Source organism: Chlorocebus sabaeus, chromosome 11, assembly GCF_047675955.1.
Source record: "Chlorocebus sabaeus isolate Y175 chromosome 11, mChlSab1.0.hap1, whole genome shotgun sequence".
Lineage (NCBI taxonomy): Eukaryota > Metazoa > Chordata > Mammalia > Primates > Cercopithecidae > Chlorocebus > Chlorocebus sabaeus.
The window spans coordinates 64,869,586-64,886,854 of record NC_132914.1 but is presented as its reverse complement, the minus strand read 5'-3'; the positions used below and the strand labels follow the sequence as shown (position 1 = coordinate 64,886,854).

The window sequence follows — 17,269 nt, the reverse complement described above, 5'->3', positions numbered from 1 at the left end:
AGCCAACCAAGGCAGGAGACACTACAACACAAAAAAATATGAACCACAGAGACCACCAAGTACAAAAACTGCAAACTCATAAGCATTAAAAAACACTGGGTGGAGCTGGTTAGAACACATTAGAATAATTTACCAGAACTTGTGCACAGAAAAGAATGAAGACTGGTGGGGAATAATTGACAGGCTCTGTTCCCCCAGCTTAACTATCATCGTGAAGTTTAAAAGACATGAAGCTCTAGCATAACACAGCAGAGGCTATATATAAAAAAGTTAACATAAAAATCTTAAAGGTAAAGGAATAGAATATCCTAGGAAAAGCAAGAGCTACTTACTAAAACCTTTGTCTTTCCACTTGGAATCTGCATACTTATATTGAACTAATAAAGTACTCCTATCAACAAACTAGTAGAATGAATTATTTTAATTTCTCAAGACACTGATAAAGAGCTATCCATTTTGCATTCTAAACCTTCTCCAGGCTAATTGACAAAGGATAATACCAGAAATAGATCAGGAGTTAAATTATAGTTAGAAAGGGGAGAAAAGTAAGGTAGGACATTAAAATTTTATTCTGAAATTATCTCTGGCCACAACAATAAAATTTAACAAATATTCACTAAACAGTCTTACTCCTGTCATCAGCTGTACAATACATACAGTATCATAGAACTGGCCACTAGGATTAAAATCCACTAGAACATATTTAATGTTAAGTGGCGACAGCAGCATCTCACAGAAATTTTTACATACATATATACACAGTCCACATTCAACCATTTTCACATATTTTCAGTACACACAGTTGCAGCATATTACAGTCACATGTCTAAGTTGTTGCTCGATAAAAACCCAAGCCACTGCCTAGACATAACTGTAGCAGTTGAGCTGAGTATAATTACAATTAATTTTATATATGTCCATAGCAGAGAGATGTACAAGCCCCTAAGAAACAGAGTTCACAAATACTTTTTTTAAATGCTATTACAGCATTATGTTGGGCAATATTAAAACCTTTACCGAGACCAGATCAGTTTTTTTAAAAAGTCTTCTGCTTACCAGAAATATTTTTGATGAAAAAAATTACAAAAATGAATGCTCTCCTTAAAATAATTCACACTTTAGGATTCCAATATGGCCCAATGCTACTGATGCCTAAAGTGTTTTCTAACATTCTGATGGAGTCGTTTAACACGACCCCAAACCACCCATTAAGTTTAAAAGTGGCTTAAGTGCCTTGCACCCAAATTGTAAAAATCCCTGGCCATCCTTACTAGAGCCAGGCACATATAAAAGGAATGCACTTTGGTTCATACCAAATGCCCTGGGATTAATCACACTATAAAATTAAATGGTTTGAGGTAAATTTTTACAAATACAGTTGATTTTTGTCTAGTGTTAGCATAACAAAAAAAAATGTAAAAATCAGTCTGATGTTAAGATACAACAAAGACCATCTTTAACCGCTTAAACATAGGAAGTCCCTGTGTAACACTACCTGATGGTTATCTTTTTTCAGTGCCTGAAGATGAGTCATGCCTTACGGTTTTCATTAAGGCCTGTAACTAGATATTTAAGACAGATGTAGTTTTGCAGAGATGGGTTCCATCCTTACTGACTAGTATTCAATGAGTTAAAGAGGCCAAAAAATGCATGCCCTACAATATGGCATTCAGAACAAAAGGCACATTGTTAACACTAAGGGCACAATTTCTCCTCTACTGTTAATCTACAATGTCTTGCACCACTGTTGTTCCACTGCTGGAGCAATATATTTAAGTGGTAATGAACACAGTGGCGGTGCAAGAAACAGAGCCAAATGAGACTGCCAAAGACAAGACAACACTGTGCTATTCCTAAAACTGAAAACAGCGCCGACATCCCTAGACAATGGTAACCTGTGAGACCAAAAACTGCTTCCAAGCCAACTCTTAATAGCCTATCAGAGCCCTTCATTAGTTTGTTTTAAAATCACAAAGATGCAACATTTTTCTTTTTTTGACATGACAATCAAACTAGAATTTTATTAAAGCAGCTCTATCACTAAATGCTGAAATGTGGCAGCTCTTGTGAATAAAAAAATTTCACTGTATTTGGAAAAAAAAAAAAGAAAGCCCCACAGTGCTGCACATTATAGTTTGGTATAAAAGTTTCCGGTTTCCACTGAGAAATAAAGGTAGTCCCAAACTCAATGTTGGCATCTTAAGAACCAGTTTTGTGAGGTGGGGGAAAGACAAGCAGTATTAGTCCATTTATAAATTTTCACATGTATCATCATTTTATACGGAAATTAATAACGGCAGACTCAGGTTTGTATATTTAAACGTAAATGTGAAGATAACTGGAAATGGAAGAGGAGCATTCGAAGAGGAAAACAGCATTATGTTTTTATTGATTTAATGTCCTAAAGAAGCTAACCATCATTGAGGCTGGTGGTCTTACAAAGCCACCAAACCAAGTCTTATACTTCTTATGCCTTTAAGCCAAAATCTAGTACACAGATCCTTAAATTCTATACGCCGTTGATTGGGAGTATTGTCACGTGAGCATTATTTAAAATGTAACTAACGTATTATTGCACTTCCACAGATTACACAGAAATGTGTATAATATGCTGAGAATTTGACTAAGGGAAAAGAAGCTATAATTTCTAAACACAGAAGTACAAATTAATTTATCAGTGACACCTTAAATAGTAAAGCAAATATCTATCACTATTTTAATAAGCTAAACTTATTACTGGTTTTTTGGCAAATATCTGAAATATTTCCTGAGCATTTTTGTCCACCATCAACCAACGAAGCCTAAAGTGTTTTTTTCAAAACTTTTTTTTTTTTTAAGATAAAACTGTAGGATTATTATTAAAGAACTTAACCGGAAACTTTCTTGGCCTCACTGGGGACTATGCTTTTAAGTACTTGTAAGTCAATTTACAGGTAATACAATAATCTCTGTGCATATATAAGCTTACTTATCCTACTTTGTACAACCCAAAACCTATCGTCCAAACAGGCAGAAATCTTTCTATATTAAATTGCACATACTAAAAAATTTGTTTCACGTGCCTTGAAATTCATATACATCATTGCTCATACATTAGTGATAAAATACTGAAAATTTTCACTGTGAAAATAATTATTATTCAGAGAAGAAAATATTCTTTTACCAAACTCTCAGTTACTTTGCCAGATAAAGTGTCATTCCCACAAAAATAATCAGTGCAATCCAAAAGAAAGTAAAATAAAATAGAGGAATGCTATCTCTGGGGTTCTTCTAATGATATGAAGAATAAGTCAAACCATTTAACTTGAGGTTGAACTTTTCCTCCTCTACACATGTTGTTAACATTGGCCTCACTGAACAGCCAAAGAGACTTCTGTTCGTCAAGAGGATTTTCAACCTTTTTTCTTTTTAAAGAAATAGTTGATAGTTTCCCAGGCTAAGAGAATCTTATAGTGGCACCTGAAAAGTGTGAACTCACTCTAATCTGCTAAATCTTCTTTGGAACTATGGAAATCCCCACCTTAAGTAGCTAGGCTGCTGTTCTTTTTTTAATTGGAATATGAAACAATGGTCTTAATCACAGCTGAAATGTCTCTTTTCTGTATTAACAGTCTGGGATACGCAGTTGAAGGAAGAAGACAAACTAAATGCAAGCAACAGATGTGTGGTATTAAAAGAGGAATAGAGGGGAAAAATGCAGAGAAAAGGGAGGAACAGTTCATGGAATACAATTCTAAATTTAGGTGCAAAAGCAACTCTGTAATATGAGGCTTCTTTACAAAACAGCTTGCCGATCATACTAGAAAATTTGGAGGAACACACACGTTTCCATTTCCATTTATCCACTAAAAGCTGCTTTGCCAGTTTTTAGAATGTCAGAATGCTAACTGGGCAGTTTAAACCTTGGGGATCTTATTTTGTATTTGTTTCAGCACTAGAGAAAAATCTGTAAGGTACAGTTTTTCTTAGGATATCACTTTCATTCTGACCGTTCTCCTCCCACTACCCCACCACCCAAATTTATGAAAAACGGAAGCAGGACATGCTACACCTGTGCATGGACCTGGAGCATGGAGGGAAAAGGAGGGCCTTACGGGGCTGTCACCCTGGGGAGGATATAACATGAACCATAAAAACATAGTGAATGTCTTTGACACCAATCTGTAAATGCGTGGCAGTCATGAAGTAATCAATGGCCTGCCACTGATGTTGTTATTCTGCCACACTAAATACAGTAAGGCTCATTGTACTTTTAGAACACAAAAAGTTTCCGAAAGTATAAAAACTTAAAGCATTGTCCTCATGTATTTTATAAAAACAAAATGAACAACTTTCTTACATTAAAATTAAGTGCTGAAAAGATACAAATGAGTAGAGTTATTGAGCAAATAAAAACAGGTCTGAGCTACTCCTTTTCAACCCAATAAGGCTCAGCAAAGTTGTATCTTTCAGATTACCAGCATCAGGGGACATGAGCTCAGCTAACGAGTTTTGGCAACACTGTCCTCTGCTGAATATTCCCGTTGGCATCTGTCATCTGCGCCAAATTAGTCCTCAGTTTGGAAGCTGAGCTGGAAGGTGGAGGTAACTTGGATATAGATGTGATAGCACCGGTGCTCTCAGTTATCCTTTTCACTGACGTTTTCTCCCCGGTGGGAGGCTTTGGCAATCGCCTCCTCAGCCAGGGGTGCCGCAAAGCCTGGCCTGGGGTCATGCGCACTGCAGGATCCCACTCTAAACACTGTTTTAAGAAGTCAAGGAAAAGGGGATCGTCACACCCCTTCAGCGCGTTCCCCCACTCTCTGCTCTCCGGTGGGCCCCTCAGTTTCCCCCTCCGGGAACGGCCTCCATTGAGGACCACAGAGCCATCTGAGAGAGTCGTGACAGTGCAGTAACGGGGGTAACCCTTGGAGCTCACAAAATTTTTGGCTCGTTTGGACGCATCCAGCAGTTTCTGCGAGGGCATGCCCAACAGTTCAATCATACAGGCCAGCTGGTCCCCTTCATCCTCCCCAGGCAAGAGGGGGTAACCCGTCAGGAGCTCTGCTAAAATGCAGCCCAGGCTCCACATGTCAATGGGCATACCATACCTGGCCCCAAGGATCACTTCGGGAGCCCGGTAAAAACGCGACTGGATGTACGTGTAGACACGCTGATGCTCGTAACAACTGGAGCCAAAATCAATCACTTTAATACCGCTTCTACCCTGCTGCTTTAACAAAATGTTCTCGGGCTTAAGGTCACAGTGAATTATTCTGTTTTTGTGCAAAGCATCCAAGCACTGCAGAATCGAGTGGGCAAACTTGCGAACCAAAGGCAGGCTGAAGCCCTGGAATTTATTCTTCTTGATGAGCTCATAGAGGTTCATGCTCAGCAGCTCAAACGTCATGCAGATGTGGTTGCGGAAGGTGAAATTCTCCAGCATATGGATGACATTCATTGTGTTATCCTTGTCCTGCTTCCGCAGGTGTTCCAGGATTCGGATCTCCTCTGCTGCTTGCCTGTGGAAGCGCTTCTCATTCCGCACCATCTTTAGGGCTACGTGCTGGTGGACTTTGTGATCGTACGCCTTGACCACCTGCCCAAAGCTCCCCTTCCCAATGACCTTGAGGACCTCGTACCTGTAAGCCACGTGATCATGGGGCACCTGCACATATGATCCCTGGTCATCATCATAGCCACCATTGTTGGGCCCACCTGTCATGCCCTGGCGCTTCTTAGCATTTAGACCCAAGAAATATATTTCAGGGTAGCTGAAAATCTCATGGTGTTCAAAGGCTGTGAGTTTTTGCATGTATTGCTTCATTGCTTGTTCAGGTGTCATGGGGGTGGCTTTCACCTTCCCCATGCCTTCCATGGACTTCAGAGAGGTGGAGCTCCCCTGCCGTCTATGAATGCTGTCCAGCTGCCGCTCTGGCACCACTGGCAAGCCCGTTTTGCCCACTGTTGTAAGCCCATTTGGTTGTGTCGTGAGCACTGTCCGCTTGTTACTGTTATCCTCAAACAGCTGTTGAACCTGGATCTGTCCATGAGGGTGGCTGCCGACATGCAAGTGATCATTCATTGTGTGCTTACTGCCGCCAATCTGGAATTCAGACAGGAAATATAAATAGAAAAGAAGTGGTGTCTGTTCAAATGGGGTATAATTAACCCCCATCAACAACCACCCCGTCCACCCCACCTTTACAAAATCCCATTTGGATTGAGTAAAGGCCACAAAACATGTGATCCTGAAAAACGGACCTCATAAATGCCATGCCTAACAGACACGATGGTTTGCTGTACATATTCAGGGTTCCCCACGGAGGCAGAGACCATAACTTTATCATTTTATATCTAACACTTAGTATAGGGCCTGGCACATCATAGATGTTCCCCTCAATCCACACTTGATATAAAAATGAAACAGGATACAGAAAAAACATGCACACATAAGACTCTATGTTGGCTCCTCCACCCCCAGATTACAGCACCTTTCATATTTCATCTAATAGTTTATTAACATGAGGACAGGGACCATGTCTGTCTTGTTCACTACTCTTTCCCTAATACCTAGAGCTCTATCCTGAAAACACTTCATCACCAGTACTTCCCCTTTCCTTCCATGATCCAGTGACAAAAACAAAAGCCCTGTGTTTTAGGCTTGAAAGATTCCCATGTAGATATGCGCCAGTGTCTTACAAACCCCGAACCTATTTTTAAAAGTTCCCAGGCTTTACTAACTGTAATAACCATTTAAGGCATTCAGCCCAACAAACCAAGCAACGACCACACTGTTTGGCCTTCCTCCAGAGGGGTCAGGGGCTCAGCTCTCTGAAGATGTCCATTTCTACAAGCTGCTGGGATACTCGAGGTTTCCAAACAGGAATCCAAAGAAGCAACCTCTTGTTTCAGGTACACATGCCATCCCTGAGCATTTCTGTCTAAACTCTACCAATGGTGTGAGCCAAGGGGCCCCAGCCCTCTACTGACAATCTTCTTGGGATTTCCTTTAAGCATTATGACTGCTGAGAGGTAATGGGTAGGAGAGGACTGGCAGCCAGGATCCTCTCCCAGTTAGGAATTCCTGCCTTGGACAACCCCAAGTCTTAAAGCAGCCTGGGAGGTGATTTTTGTATGAAATCTTACATCAACTTGTCATCACAATCCACCTCATTCATTCAACTGGTGTTAACAGAAGGCTGGCTGCCAAAGTGACAGAGTCCCTGCCCTCCAGGAGCTTACAACTAACTAGATGAAGTCTGTTGCCATCAGTATTTTTTCTATTATCTCCTTTTAAATCCTACTTTTAGGGCTTTACATACTACTGAAAGAGCAGAAGGGCTGTGTATATGTAACATAGTAATTCAAAAAATGATTTGGGAACACCTGGATTATAAAATGAACTTCTAACTCCTTCTTACTAACAGACTAAGATGTTCACATTTTCTTTATTGGATACATAATATGCACAATGACTGTGTGGAGAGTGAGCTTCCTCTCTGCCCACTTCTAACTAAAACAAAACAGAAGACAATACTTGGGGCCTGTCTGACTGTGACTTCATATAGGCTCAGGGATATCATTTCTCGGACTTATAACTGAGCTTTTTTATTAAACTCATAGATGATACTCCGTGCTAGCTGATCTTATATTCAGTAAGAGTAGCTAGAAAGGTTATTTTACCCTTGTTCTATGCCAAAAGCAGGGCAGTCCATAAAAATGAATCAGGCAAGTCTTGGGCATATATACAAGAGGTACAGGCTTGTCCAGTGCTTTTCTTCCCCAGCCTCGCTCTCTGCACCCTCTCCTGTCCACTGCGGTCTTTCAAACACTAGGGAATAAAGGGGCCTGAATCAAAATATCTCTCTCCTAAAGAACCATTATCTTCAGAGTGGAGTGGTGATATTTCAGAAGAAAAATCCACATTACCTGTATACATGCTATTAAAAAGCACAAAGCTGCTTCATTAGGACAAAATTAACCTTGGGGCTTTAGAGATTTCTAAAAACACAGCAAAGTAAAACCAAGCCTCTAAAATTTACTTTAAGCAATTTTTGTGTTTCGCATAATTTAATACATGCTCACAAATGTTTTAGTAACTAAAACTAACGAGGCTGCCAAGAAACGACCATCTTCTATATCTCCAAATGCCTTCTCTTGGTCTCCTTTGCAGCATCAACTACTGGTTCACCTAACCTTAGGTGGGTTCAAGAGTTACCCGGGGTTCAAGCCTCGATTTTCGTGGCTTCTTACTCCCATAAGCCCCTGCAACTGATCCTGAACACAGCCAGGGCTTCAGCAACTGCCCATGGCCTGAGGTTTGCACATTTGTTCCTTGAGCTCAGACCTGCCAAGGTGCTATCTCCTGAGTGCAAGACACACATATCCAACTATCAATCAGTTCCCTCTCCCATAAGCAACTCAAACTTAACTCATTATTTTTCTACCGAACTGGTTTCCCACTCCCATAATCCTCCATTTTTGATCAACAGAAGGCTTCCCCTCCATGTAGTCAGTCACTCAGGCTATCCACCTGCAAATGAATCCTCAGCACCGTGCGCCTGGAAAACCTCTCAACACCTCTCTCACCTAAGATGCATCATTACTATGCCATGCCCTTTCCATCAACACTGCCTTATCTCACTCTCCTGATGTCTTTCACTGGGACAACTGAGGCAGCATCCTAAGTCTAGAATTCTAAGTCTAGAATTCCTCAAATCTCTTCTCCATAGTGCTTCTAGAGTTAACCATTTAAAAATCTCAACCTGAGACCACTCTTGCTTTTTGCCCAAGGCCCATGGCTGTAACCTATTTCCATAGCTAATGCAAGAACTTATAAGTAAGAACACAAGGCTCTAAAATTTAGAGGCTAAATGATCTGAGTGCTTCCATTCTCATCAACTACTGTCACTCTTCTCTCCAAGAGGAACAAAGCTAGATAGCCCAGGACCCAAAAAACACCACGCACTTTTACACTCCTCTGCTTTTAGTGAGGTCACGTTTCATAATGGTAGATTTTCAGTTAGACACACATTAAATGATCCAGCTCCACCATTTACTAAATGTGTGACCCAGGGCAATTTATTTCATCTCTGTTAACCTCAGTGCCCTTGTCTGCAAAAACAAGGAAACAAACTTACCTCATTAGGGCTATTAGGGGGATTAAATAAGGTAGTATGTGTAAAGTGCTTAGTAGTCAGTCAATGAGAGCATTATTATTGCCCCTTCCAGATGTTTCTTGGAATCTCCTTTCTCATACCTAGGTGATTCACCCTTCAATGCATGGTTCAACTCTCACCGCCTGTGTAAACCTTCCCTGACCTACTCAACAGCTACTTCTCTACTCGGAGAGTATTAATCTAACACTTATTTCTCTTTACTGCAATTGTTTTAACATCAGATGTACTCATTTGGCTGTCAGCAATTCCAGGGCTGGGTCCCCTCTTATGTTTTTAAGTCCTCATTAACATAAACCCAGGCATATAGTAAGAGCTCAATAAGTATCTTTGGGATGGAGGAACACATGTCAATAGATCCTCCTTATTATAACACTCTTGCCTCTCTTGGAGTTGTTCCTGAGAACTACATTGTGTACCTTCATAAGGAAACATGAAGTCAATGCCCAGGGAATTGAGAAATGTCCCTGGTGACCTAAGTCACAAGACGTTAGGCTTGCAGTGCATCAGCACAGACTTGGAGGCAAAGGACCTCCAAGCATAAAGTACCTGTAGCAGACACATCAATCGAACCATGTATAAACACTTGTAGCAAACACATCAACCAAACACCTAAAAGCAACACATGCAATCTTAAAAGCTTTCCAGATGTTAGAGATTCATTTTAGAAGCTCTAGCAAAAGACGACTTTGAATCTCAAATATTGCAGGACTCTAAAATCACAATCAAGCTCGAAACAACAATTAACTGACTTATAAAAAGTGGGGCAGAGAGCAGGGCTGGGGTGCTGAGGGACTACAAACACCAGAACATTTCCAGAATGCATGTCAAGACTACATCATAAACTTAAGGATATTAAAAACCTCTCTCTCCAGCTCAGCCTCTTGAAGTCTGAGATCATGGCTTATTCTGATATGTCAATGTATAGCACAGTGTGTGTCACATTTAAAAATACATACTGAGGCCGGGTGCAGTGGCTCACACCCGTATCCCAGCACTTCGGGAGACTGAGGCGGGTGGATCATTTGAGGTCAGGAGTTCATAACCAACCTGGCCAACATCGTGAAACCTCATCTCTATTGAAAACACAAAAATTAGCCAGGCATGGTGGTGGGCGCCTGTAACCCCAGCTACTTGGGTGGCTAAGGCAAGAGAATCGCTGGAACCCTGGAGGTGGAGGTTGCAGGGAGCCGAGATGGAGCCACTGCACTCCAGCCTGGGCAATAGAGTGAGACTCCGTCTCAAAAAAACAAAACAAAGCAAAACAAAAAACAAAAAAAAACATAATGAATGCAATTGTTAAAACAGCTACAGTTTATGGGTTCAAATCGAGAGACCTGCAAAGGCTTCTCTGATCATGAAGTACTTTGGTACTAAATATTATATAAAAACAACAGTCTAACCAGTTTCATAGTTTTCATTTCTTCCAATAAGAAAATGGCAAAGAGCAGATATTTCACTGTGATAATAGTTTTGGGCATTTAAAAACTTTTCTGAAGTCATCTTAGAAATGCTGTATAGTATTATGGTAATAGAACTCAGTCCAAAAAGACTGGAATTTCAGCTCCTCCTCAAACATTCTGACAGTCTGTGTGGCCCTAAGTAAAGTGTCTACTTTTTTTTCAAAATACTGCCATTTTTTAAATGTGTATTTTAATTCGAATTATTTTGTAAAACTGATTAACTGGAGAGTGTTTTACATAGTAAAACAGTTATAAAAGTTACACATATTTTAATATTTTTGAATTTAAAATACTTCTATTAATAACTGCCAATTAACATTAATAGAAAAATAAAGGAAGTAACAGGCACACTTCTCTCTCTCACACAAACAGAAATAAATAACTAAAGTGTAAAACAACTTATGCATGGAGATGTAAAACAAGAGGGCAATGGACTAGATAAATTCCAAAGCTTATAATCTTTATAATCATATATTTGACCTGCCTAGTGTATCACCTGTAAGAGAAAACGTGGGCAAGCTCCTATGACAAGATCATTTTTATCTCCTTAATGCCCTCCCCACCCACCATTCATTCTAGAAGTTCTTCCTAGGTGTAATTACTCTGGAAATAATAACCAAAAATTTATAAAAATCTGACAGACATATGAAAATATGGATCTAGAAAGGTTCTTACATTTATAATGAGGCTAGTACAATTTCCTACAATTAGCAGTCTCCATCAGTATATTAAAACTAGATGCAGGAGGGTGCAGACTTTCACTCCGGCCTTGATATGAACTGGCTGGGGAATCTTGATGAAACCAGTTACCTTGTCTGAGTCTGTTTCCTCATCTATAAATTGAAAGAGTAGAAACAGATAAACTCTGTGGTCCTTTTAACCTTTCCTGTACTATGAAATCTACGATGTTATAGAAATAAAATCAAAACTAAACCACCATCGAAACCCAAATTCACACCTTCAAAGTCAAGCATCTAATAATTAACAGCATACCGAAGTTCACACACACGTTAAAAACAAGTAAATCTGGCACACGTCACAGCAAAATACAGGCCTCCATTATGAGGAGTACTGAGAAGCACATTCACATCCTTCCTTTTCTGGTGCACCACAGGCTCTCCCTCCAGTGGAGACTTGTCGTTTTATCTACTTTCATTACATGTATTTCAATGGCAAAGAGGCTTTGATCAAGCAAAGCCCATCCTTACAAAATTGGAATCCACATGCAAACCAAATAGCTCTTTTTCCAGGTCACACCATGTCATGTGATTACATCAACACATAGAAAAAAAACTAGATATTACAGTTTCCAAATTGTCAGATGATCCCAAACAAAAAATCTAAAGCCCTAAAATCAATGGCAGTTCGTTACCTAAATTTTCACTGCAACAAGAACACTTAACAGTAATATACAGAATCATCCATCCTACTACCATCCACAGTCCAACACAGATGAGTTAACTTCTGTGCAATGAATTCCCAGCCCCTGGGACCAGATGTGTCAGGACAGACAGACAGACAGAGGGAGGGGGAAGACAGTAACAGCAACAAAACATTTTCCTACGAAACTTGCACACGTCTCTCCAGGTCTAACAGGTGCAACTACGGTCTAGACATCCCCTCACAGTTCTCTGACAAACAAGTTTCCCCATATGTCCCCAGAGCTACTCCCCTGTAGGCCGGGGGATGGCCTTTTTTTCAAGAACTCAACTTTCACTTGGCAAATAAAACCAATTCCTGGCAAGCATCCCTCACACAGAACCATCTTAGGCTGTTCCTGTGGAAAATCCAACCGGGAAAAAAGGACCTCCAAACCATCACCTCCTCCAAGTGCAGATCTCCTCCAGGCTGGCCATCACCATCCAAGGGTGATCCCTGGGAGCTGAGAAAAGGTACACGCTGAAGTCGAATCCAGCTTGCCAGTCTCCACAGCCACCAGCAACCAGTACCACGCTGGCCTCTCCCCTCCCTCTGGGCCCTGAGAGACCACAGCACCTGTTAGGTGCTTTTTCCTTCCCACCTCCAAAGCAACGCTTGCCCTTTCCTTTTGAATAACGTCCAACTGCAGAATCCTACAGGGGTGGCTTGTTTTGACTGCTGCGGCGGCTCTTATTTTTGTTAATGTTAATTACAATTTCTGCTGTGCTCAAACCTGTAGCACTCATAAAACATGCTTACACACGCGGGGGACAATTGGCGATGCTCCCTGCTGGCTGGAGCCAGGCCTGGGAGGCTCTTTGGGGGATCGATTTTCCAGGCAGGCCGGTCTGGCTGTCCCCTAACACATATCTGTTTCTATAAATACCCACTACCCACGGGGAGGTGGGGGAAGGACAGAGATGTTTACCGGGTCAGGGAAAGGGAGCTCTGGGATGCAAGGACGAAAAATGAGGAAAGAAGGGAAGCAGCAAGGAGGAAGTTCCCAGGAAGAGGAGCTCATGGCTGGGCGGGCTCCGGAGGGGAAGTAAGGGGCCCACGCCACGAATCTTCCTTTGTGGCTGCAGCTTTGGGCTCGCCCAAGTTAACGAGGGCGGCGTCGAGGAGAGGCCACCGGCCCGGGGCGTGGGGCTTCTGGTATCTCGACCCCTCTTCTCCTGCCTTCAGAACCCTTCAAGTCCGGGTGCTTCTGCCTGGGGCCCCTCCCGCCCCCACCGCCCGGGCCGCCCGCGGGCTAGGTCTCACCGTGTGGGCTGCGGCGGCAGCGTTGCTGGCCCGGAGAGGCGGCAGGGCGATGGGGGAGGGCGGGCCAGTCCCCACTCCGCTCCGGGTGGCCCCCGCACCGAGCCCCGGGGAAGCCTGAAGCTGGCGAACGGCGCTGTCCCCACCTCGGCCTGGAAGCCACGTGCGGGAGGAGACAAAAGAGGGTCAGGGGGGAGAAAGTCACCCAGACTACCCCCCACCCCACTGGGCAGCGACACCCCTCTCCCAGGGAAAGACAGAGGAAGAGACCGGGGCAGTACAAACGGGCGTTCGGGTCACGGCTCCCCAGCGCACACCCACGGGCGGGGCGCGGGCAGCTGCAAAGTTAAGTCGGGCTCTGGCGCGCGAGTTCGCGACCCGGCGGGGAAGCCGGACCACGCCGGGGATTGGCGGCCCACGTTGCAGACTGCCAGCGGCCGGGAGGTGGGTTTGGACAGCTGAGCAGGGCACCACGGCCACGCCAAGCCCCGGGCAGAGAAGGGCGGGGCGGCAGGCCTGGACGGTCCCCGCCCGCGCCCCTGGCAGGCAGAAGCCTCTTCGGGCGGAGGACTCCCCTCGGAGGGGCCTTCGGCGCCGTGCGCAACCCTGCGCGGAGCTCGGGGCGCGCCGTCCGCCCGGGGGCTCCCCCGCGCCGCGCCGCCGACTTTGTTCGAGGTCCCGCAGGCAGCGGCCGCCCGCGCCACGGGGGCTGCCCTGGGTCGGCGGGGTTCCGGGGGGGGCGGCGCGGGGACACGGCCTCCTTACCGGTCGGGAAGGCGGCGGGAGCGGCGGCCGAAGGTTTCCTGGTTAACATGGCCGCTGGAGAGGAAAATGCATTTCAGGGCTGCCGTCGCCGCCGCCGGTCCTGCTGCTACTTCTGGCGGCCGCCGCCGCCGCCGCCTCCCGGCCGCCCCTCGCGCGGGTCCCCGGCGCCTCGTCGCCGCCTCGCGTCTGCTACAGCCAGACACACACAGTCCACTGCATCCCCTCGGCCCGGGCCCGCCGCCGCGAGCCCCCCGCTCTCCTCCTCGCCGCCGTCCTCCTCTTCCTCGGGCGGCTGCAGCACCCTCCGGCCCGTGCACATGCCTCGCCCTCCCCTGCGCGCCGCGGGCCTCCCCGTCTCCCTCACATAGGGGCGCGGGGAGCTAGAAGCGCCGCGAGGACCGAGAACCGCCTAGCTCAGGAGGCTCTCCCGGGCCCGCGCGCGCGGCCCCGCGCACTCACACACAGGCGCCGGCGCGCGGCCCCGCCCCCGCCGCCTTCCACCGCCCTCCGCCGCCGCCGCAGGCCCCGCCCCCGGCACCCCCGGCCCTGGCCACGCACACCCCGCCCCCACCCAGCCTCCCGCCTGGCCTCTCTCCTCTCCCCGGGTCGCGCGCAGCAGCCCCTCCGTTCCCCGGAAAACTCGGCGGGCTCCGCTCGCCCTCCTCCGCCCCCTCCGGCCATCTGCACTGCTCCCCTCGGCTCCACTCCAGCGACCTTTTCCCCTCCCCGGCCTCTCCGGCCCCCGCGGAGCCCCTCCGCTGTCCTAACAGCTCAACCTACCGCTGCTGCCCTCCGGCCGAAAGCGCCGCAGAGACCCCTCCCCTGCCATGCCCACCCCTAAACATAAATGCATTTTCAGCTCTTCGAACTGAATGGCTGCTCACAGACAGTACTGCGTCTCCGTCCCCCCATTCTCAGTCGCGGCGACTCAGCCACTCCCCGCCCCCCAATTCCTCATGTAGATAACTTAGTTGTGCGAGGGTCACCTCGGAGAGTCAAGTCCCGGGAGGGGCCGCCGCTGAGCTCGTTGACCCTGAGCAGGGGCGAGAGAGGGGGCTGCCCTCCCACCTCCACTACACACACCCTCCCCGGTTTATTGACACTAAGTGACCGCTCGCCAGTCGCTAGGACAAGGGGAGGCAGAGAGGCGCGTGTGGACAGCAGCTGGGGAAGCAGTTGGCTGTGGGTTGCTAGGCAAAAATAAACATCAGAGACACCTCCTATTTCCTTACAACTCCGAGCCTTTCCCTGGCTCGGCCACTGGGAGAGACACACCTTCCTTTGAGCTCTGCGGTGAGGGAGCGACACCTCGAATTCCTCTCACCCCAACCCGACGCATCTCTTATAAACCCCTTCCTTTACAAGAAACTTGGAGAATTTCCCTGCCTTTTTTATTCGCCATCTACAACCTCTCTTTTCCTTGAAGACCAAAAAAAAAAAAAAATTGCTTTCCCGTCTCACACCCACGCCTCGTCGTGCGTGGCACACGGTGCGCCTCTGTCCAAAGGTCACAGGTGTTGCCACTTCAGCCGTGAGAGCAGGTGGGGTGGAAAAGCCCGACAAATTCCGGATGACGGGGCAGAGTTATGCCATGCACTTCCTTTTCGAGAGGTGCCTAGTTTCTGAAGTTCTCTTGGGGTCAGGGGTCCATTATGCTCTGCCCCGCCCGAGTATCTCTGGCCCCTGGCTGGACCTACTGTGCAGGCCCGAACTAGTGCAGACTCTACTCGGAAGGGAGCCGCCACCTGCGGAGGTTCATCGCCTCTACTGTTTGCAAATTGTCATAGCAACCTCCCACAGAGCGCACCCGCAGCTTTATACAAACGCCAAACACTGTGTTTCAAGGTACAGTGTGACCTCTCAGAGTCTCTGGGACTCCTAAAGAGGCCTCCAAGTTAGGGACACTGGGAGAGGGAAACTGTGACAAAAAGAATTTTGCCTAGTATCACGTCCCTCCAAAGAAACAAAACAAAACAAAACCCTTTGGGGCCTTCTCCTAATAAAGTAGACCACAGTAAAATAATCCAATAATATGCCTTTAGACGAATCATGACCTGAACTGACCCTAGCAAGAAATATCCCCCTATGCTTGTCACTAGCGACTATCACATTTAAATCTACATGCGGAAGCATATTTAATATTTAGAATCGACTAAAAGGCAAGGGCTACTCAGTAGCAGAGATGACACTAGAACCGGTTTTCTGACTCCCAGTCTGATTTCACTGATTTGCGTCACACTACTTTCCTTATACTTTCAAGAAATCTCACACCTCTTTTCTTCTTTCAAAACACTTATTTTCATACCATTTTCCTTTTTAAAATGAGTATACAACTGATGTTCAAATAAAAAAAAGAAGCAAAAAAATCAATTTTAATATAATCCGACAGCCCTTTTTGCTTAAGTTATTCGTACAATACTTCAGTAGAAACTAAATATGCCACTGTTTTCTCATGAATAAAATAAATGCTAGTTACTGGAAGCCATAGTTTACAATTTCCAAATTAGTAATATTAATTTACTCATTTAACATGAGGAAAAGGAGCGCTGATTCTTTTTTTTTTTTTTTTTTTTTTTTTGACAAAGGAACACAATCATTAACTTTAGGAAAATAAAGGACATTAAGGAACTTTTTGTAGTTTATTATTCTATATCATGACAAATATTATTTCAATTTTAAATATTTTTTTGTGGCTTAACATAAGGAAATACTGCAGTTAACATACCCCATGGCTATTTTGGTTATAAATGGTACATCTTTGAAAATTACATTAAATTTTACTGACCTCTAAATGACTATTAACCATTGCTTAGATTTTCCTTATTCTATTAAATATGGACATCTGCCTGAGTGAATGTTAAATGGAAAAGCTGTACAAACACACTCCTGGGGCTTTGGGGAGAGTAAAGTGGGTAAATTTGGGGAGTTGTTTCCCTCAAATTTTATTATTGTAATGCATCATTATCAGTTATCTCATTACACATATTTTTATCTCTTTATAAAACACTTGCACAAATATTACCATGTTTAATCTTCATAACTCCACCGGAGCGGATTTCATTTTAAATAGGAACCTCCTTAAAAGTTTCATTCAGTTAGCAAGAGACTGCTTTTTGGTTTTTACCCATTGTAAAAACTCTGTTTCATATGTATATAAAATCCAGATTCAGATAACAAGGAGGTAGGCAGGATCTAGCAAGAGTA

At 44.8% G+C, this 17,269-nt stretch overlaps 1 protein-coding gene across 3 annotated transcripts; it reads right to left on the bottom strand.

Moving 5' to 3' along the window:
- Positions 1-546: 546 nt before the first annotated feature.
- Positions 547-14,531, bottom strand: DYRK2 (dual specificity tyrosine phosphorylation regulated kinase 2). Of its 3 annotated transcripts, XM_008003940.3 has the most exons (3): positions 14,066-14,531; positions 13,304-13,452; positions 547-6,085 (listed from the first exon to the last, which is right to left on the bottom strand). In XM_008003940.3, the coding sequence occupies exons 1-3, from the start codon at positions 14,112-14,114 to the stop codon at positions 4,478-4,480; spliced, it is 1,806 nt and encodes a 601-aa protein (XP_008002131.1). In that variant the 5' UTR covers positions 14,115-14,531; the 3' UTR covers positions 547-4,477. The 3 variants fall into 3 exon arrangements, with proteins under 3 accessions (XP_008002131.1, XP_008002132.1, XP_008002134.1); XM_008003941.3 differs by lacking the exon at positions 13,304-13,452; XM_008003943.3 differs by lacking the exons at positions 13,304-13,452; positions 14,066-14,531 and adding an exon at positions 11,297-13,278.
- Positions 14,532-17,269: the final 2,738 nt, after the last annotated feature.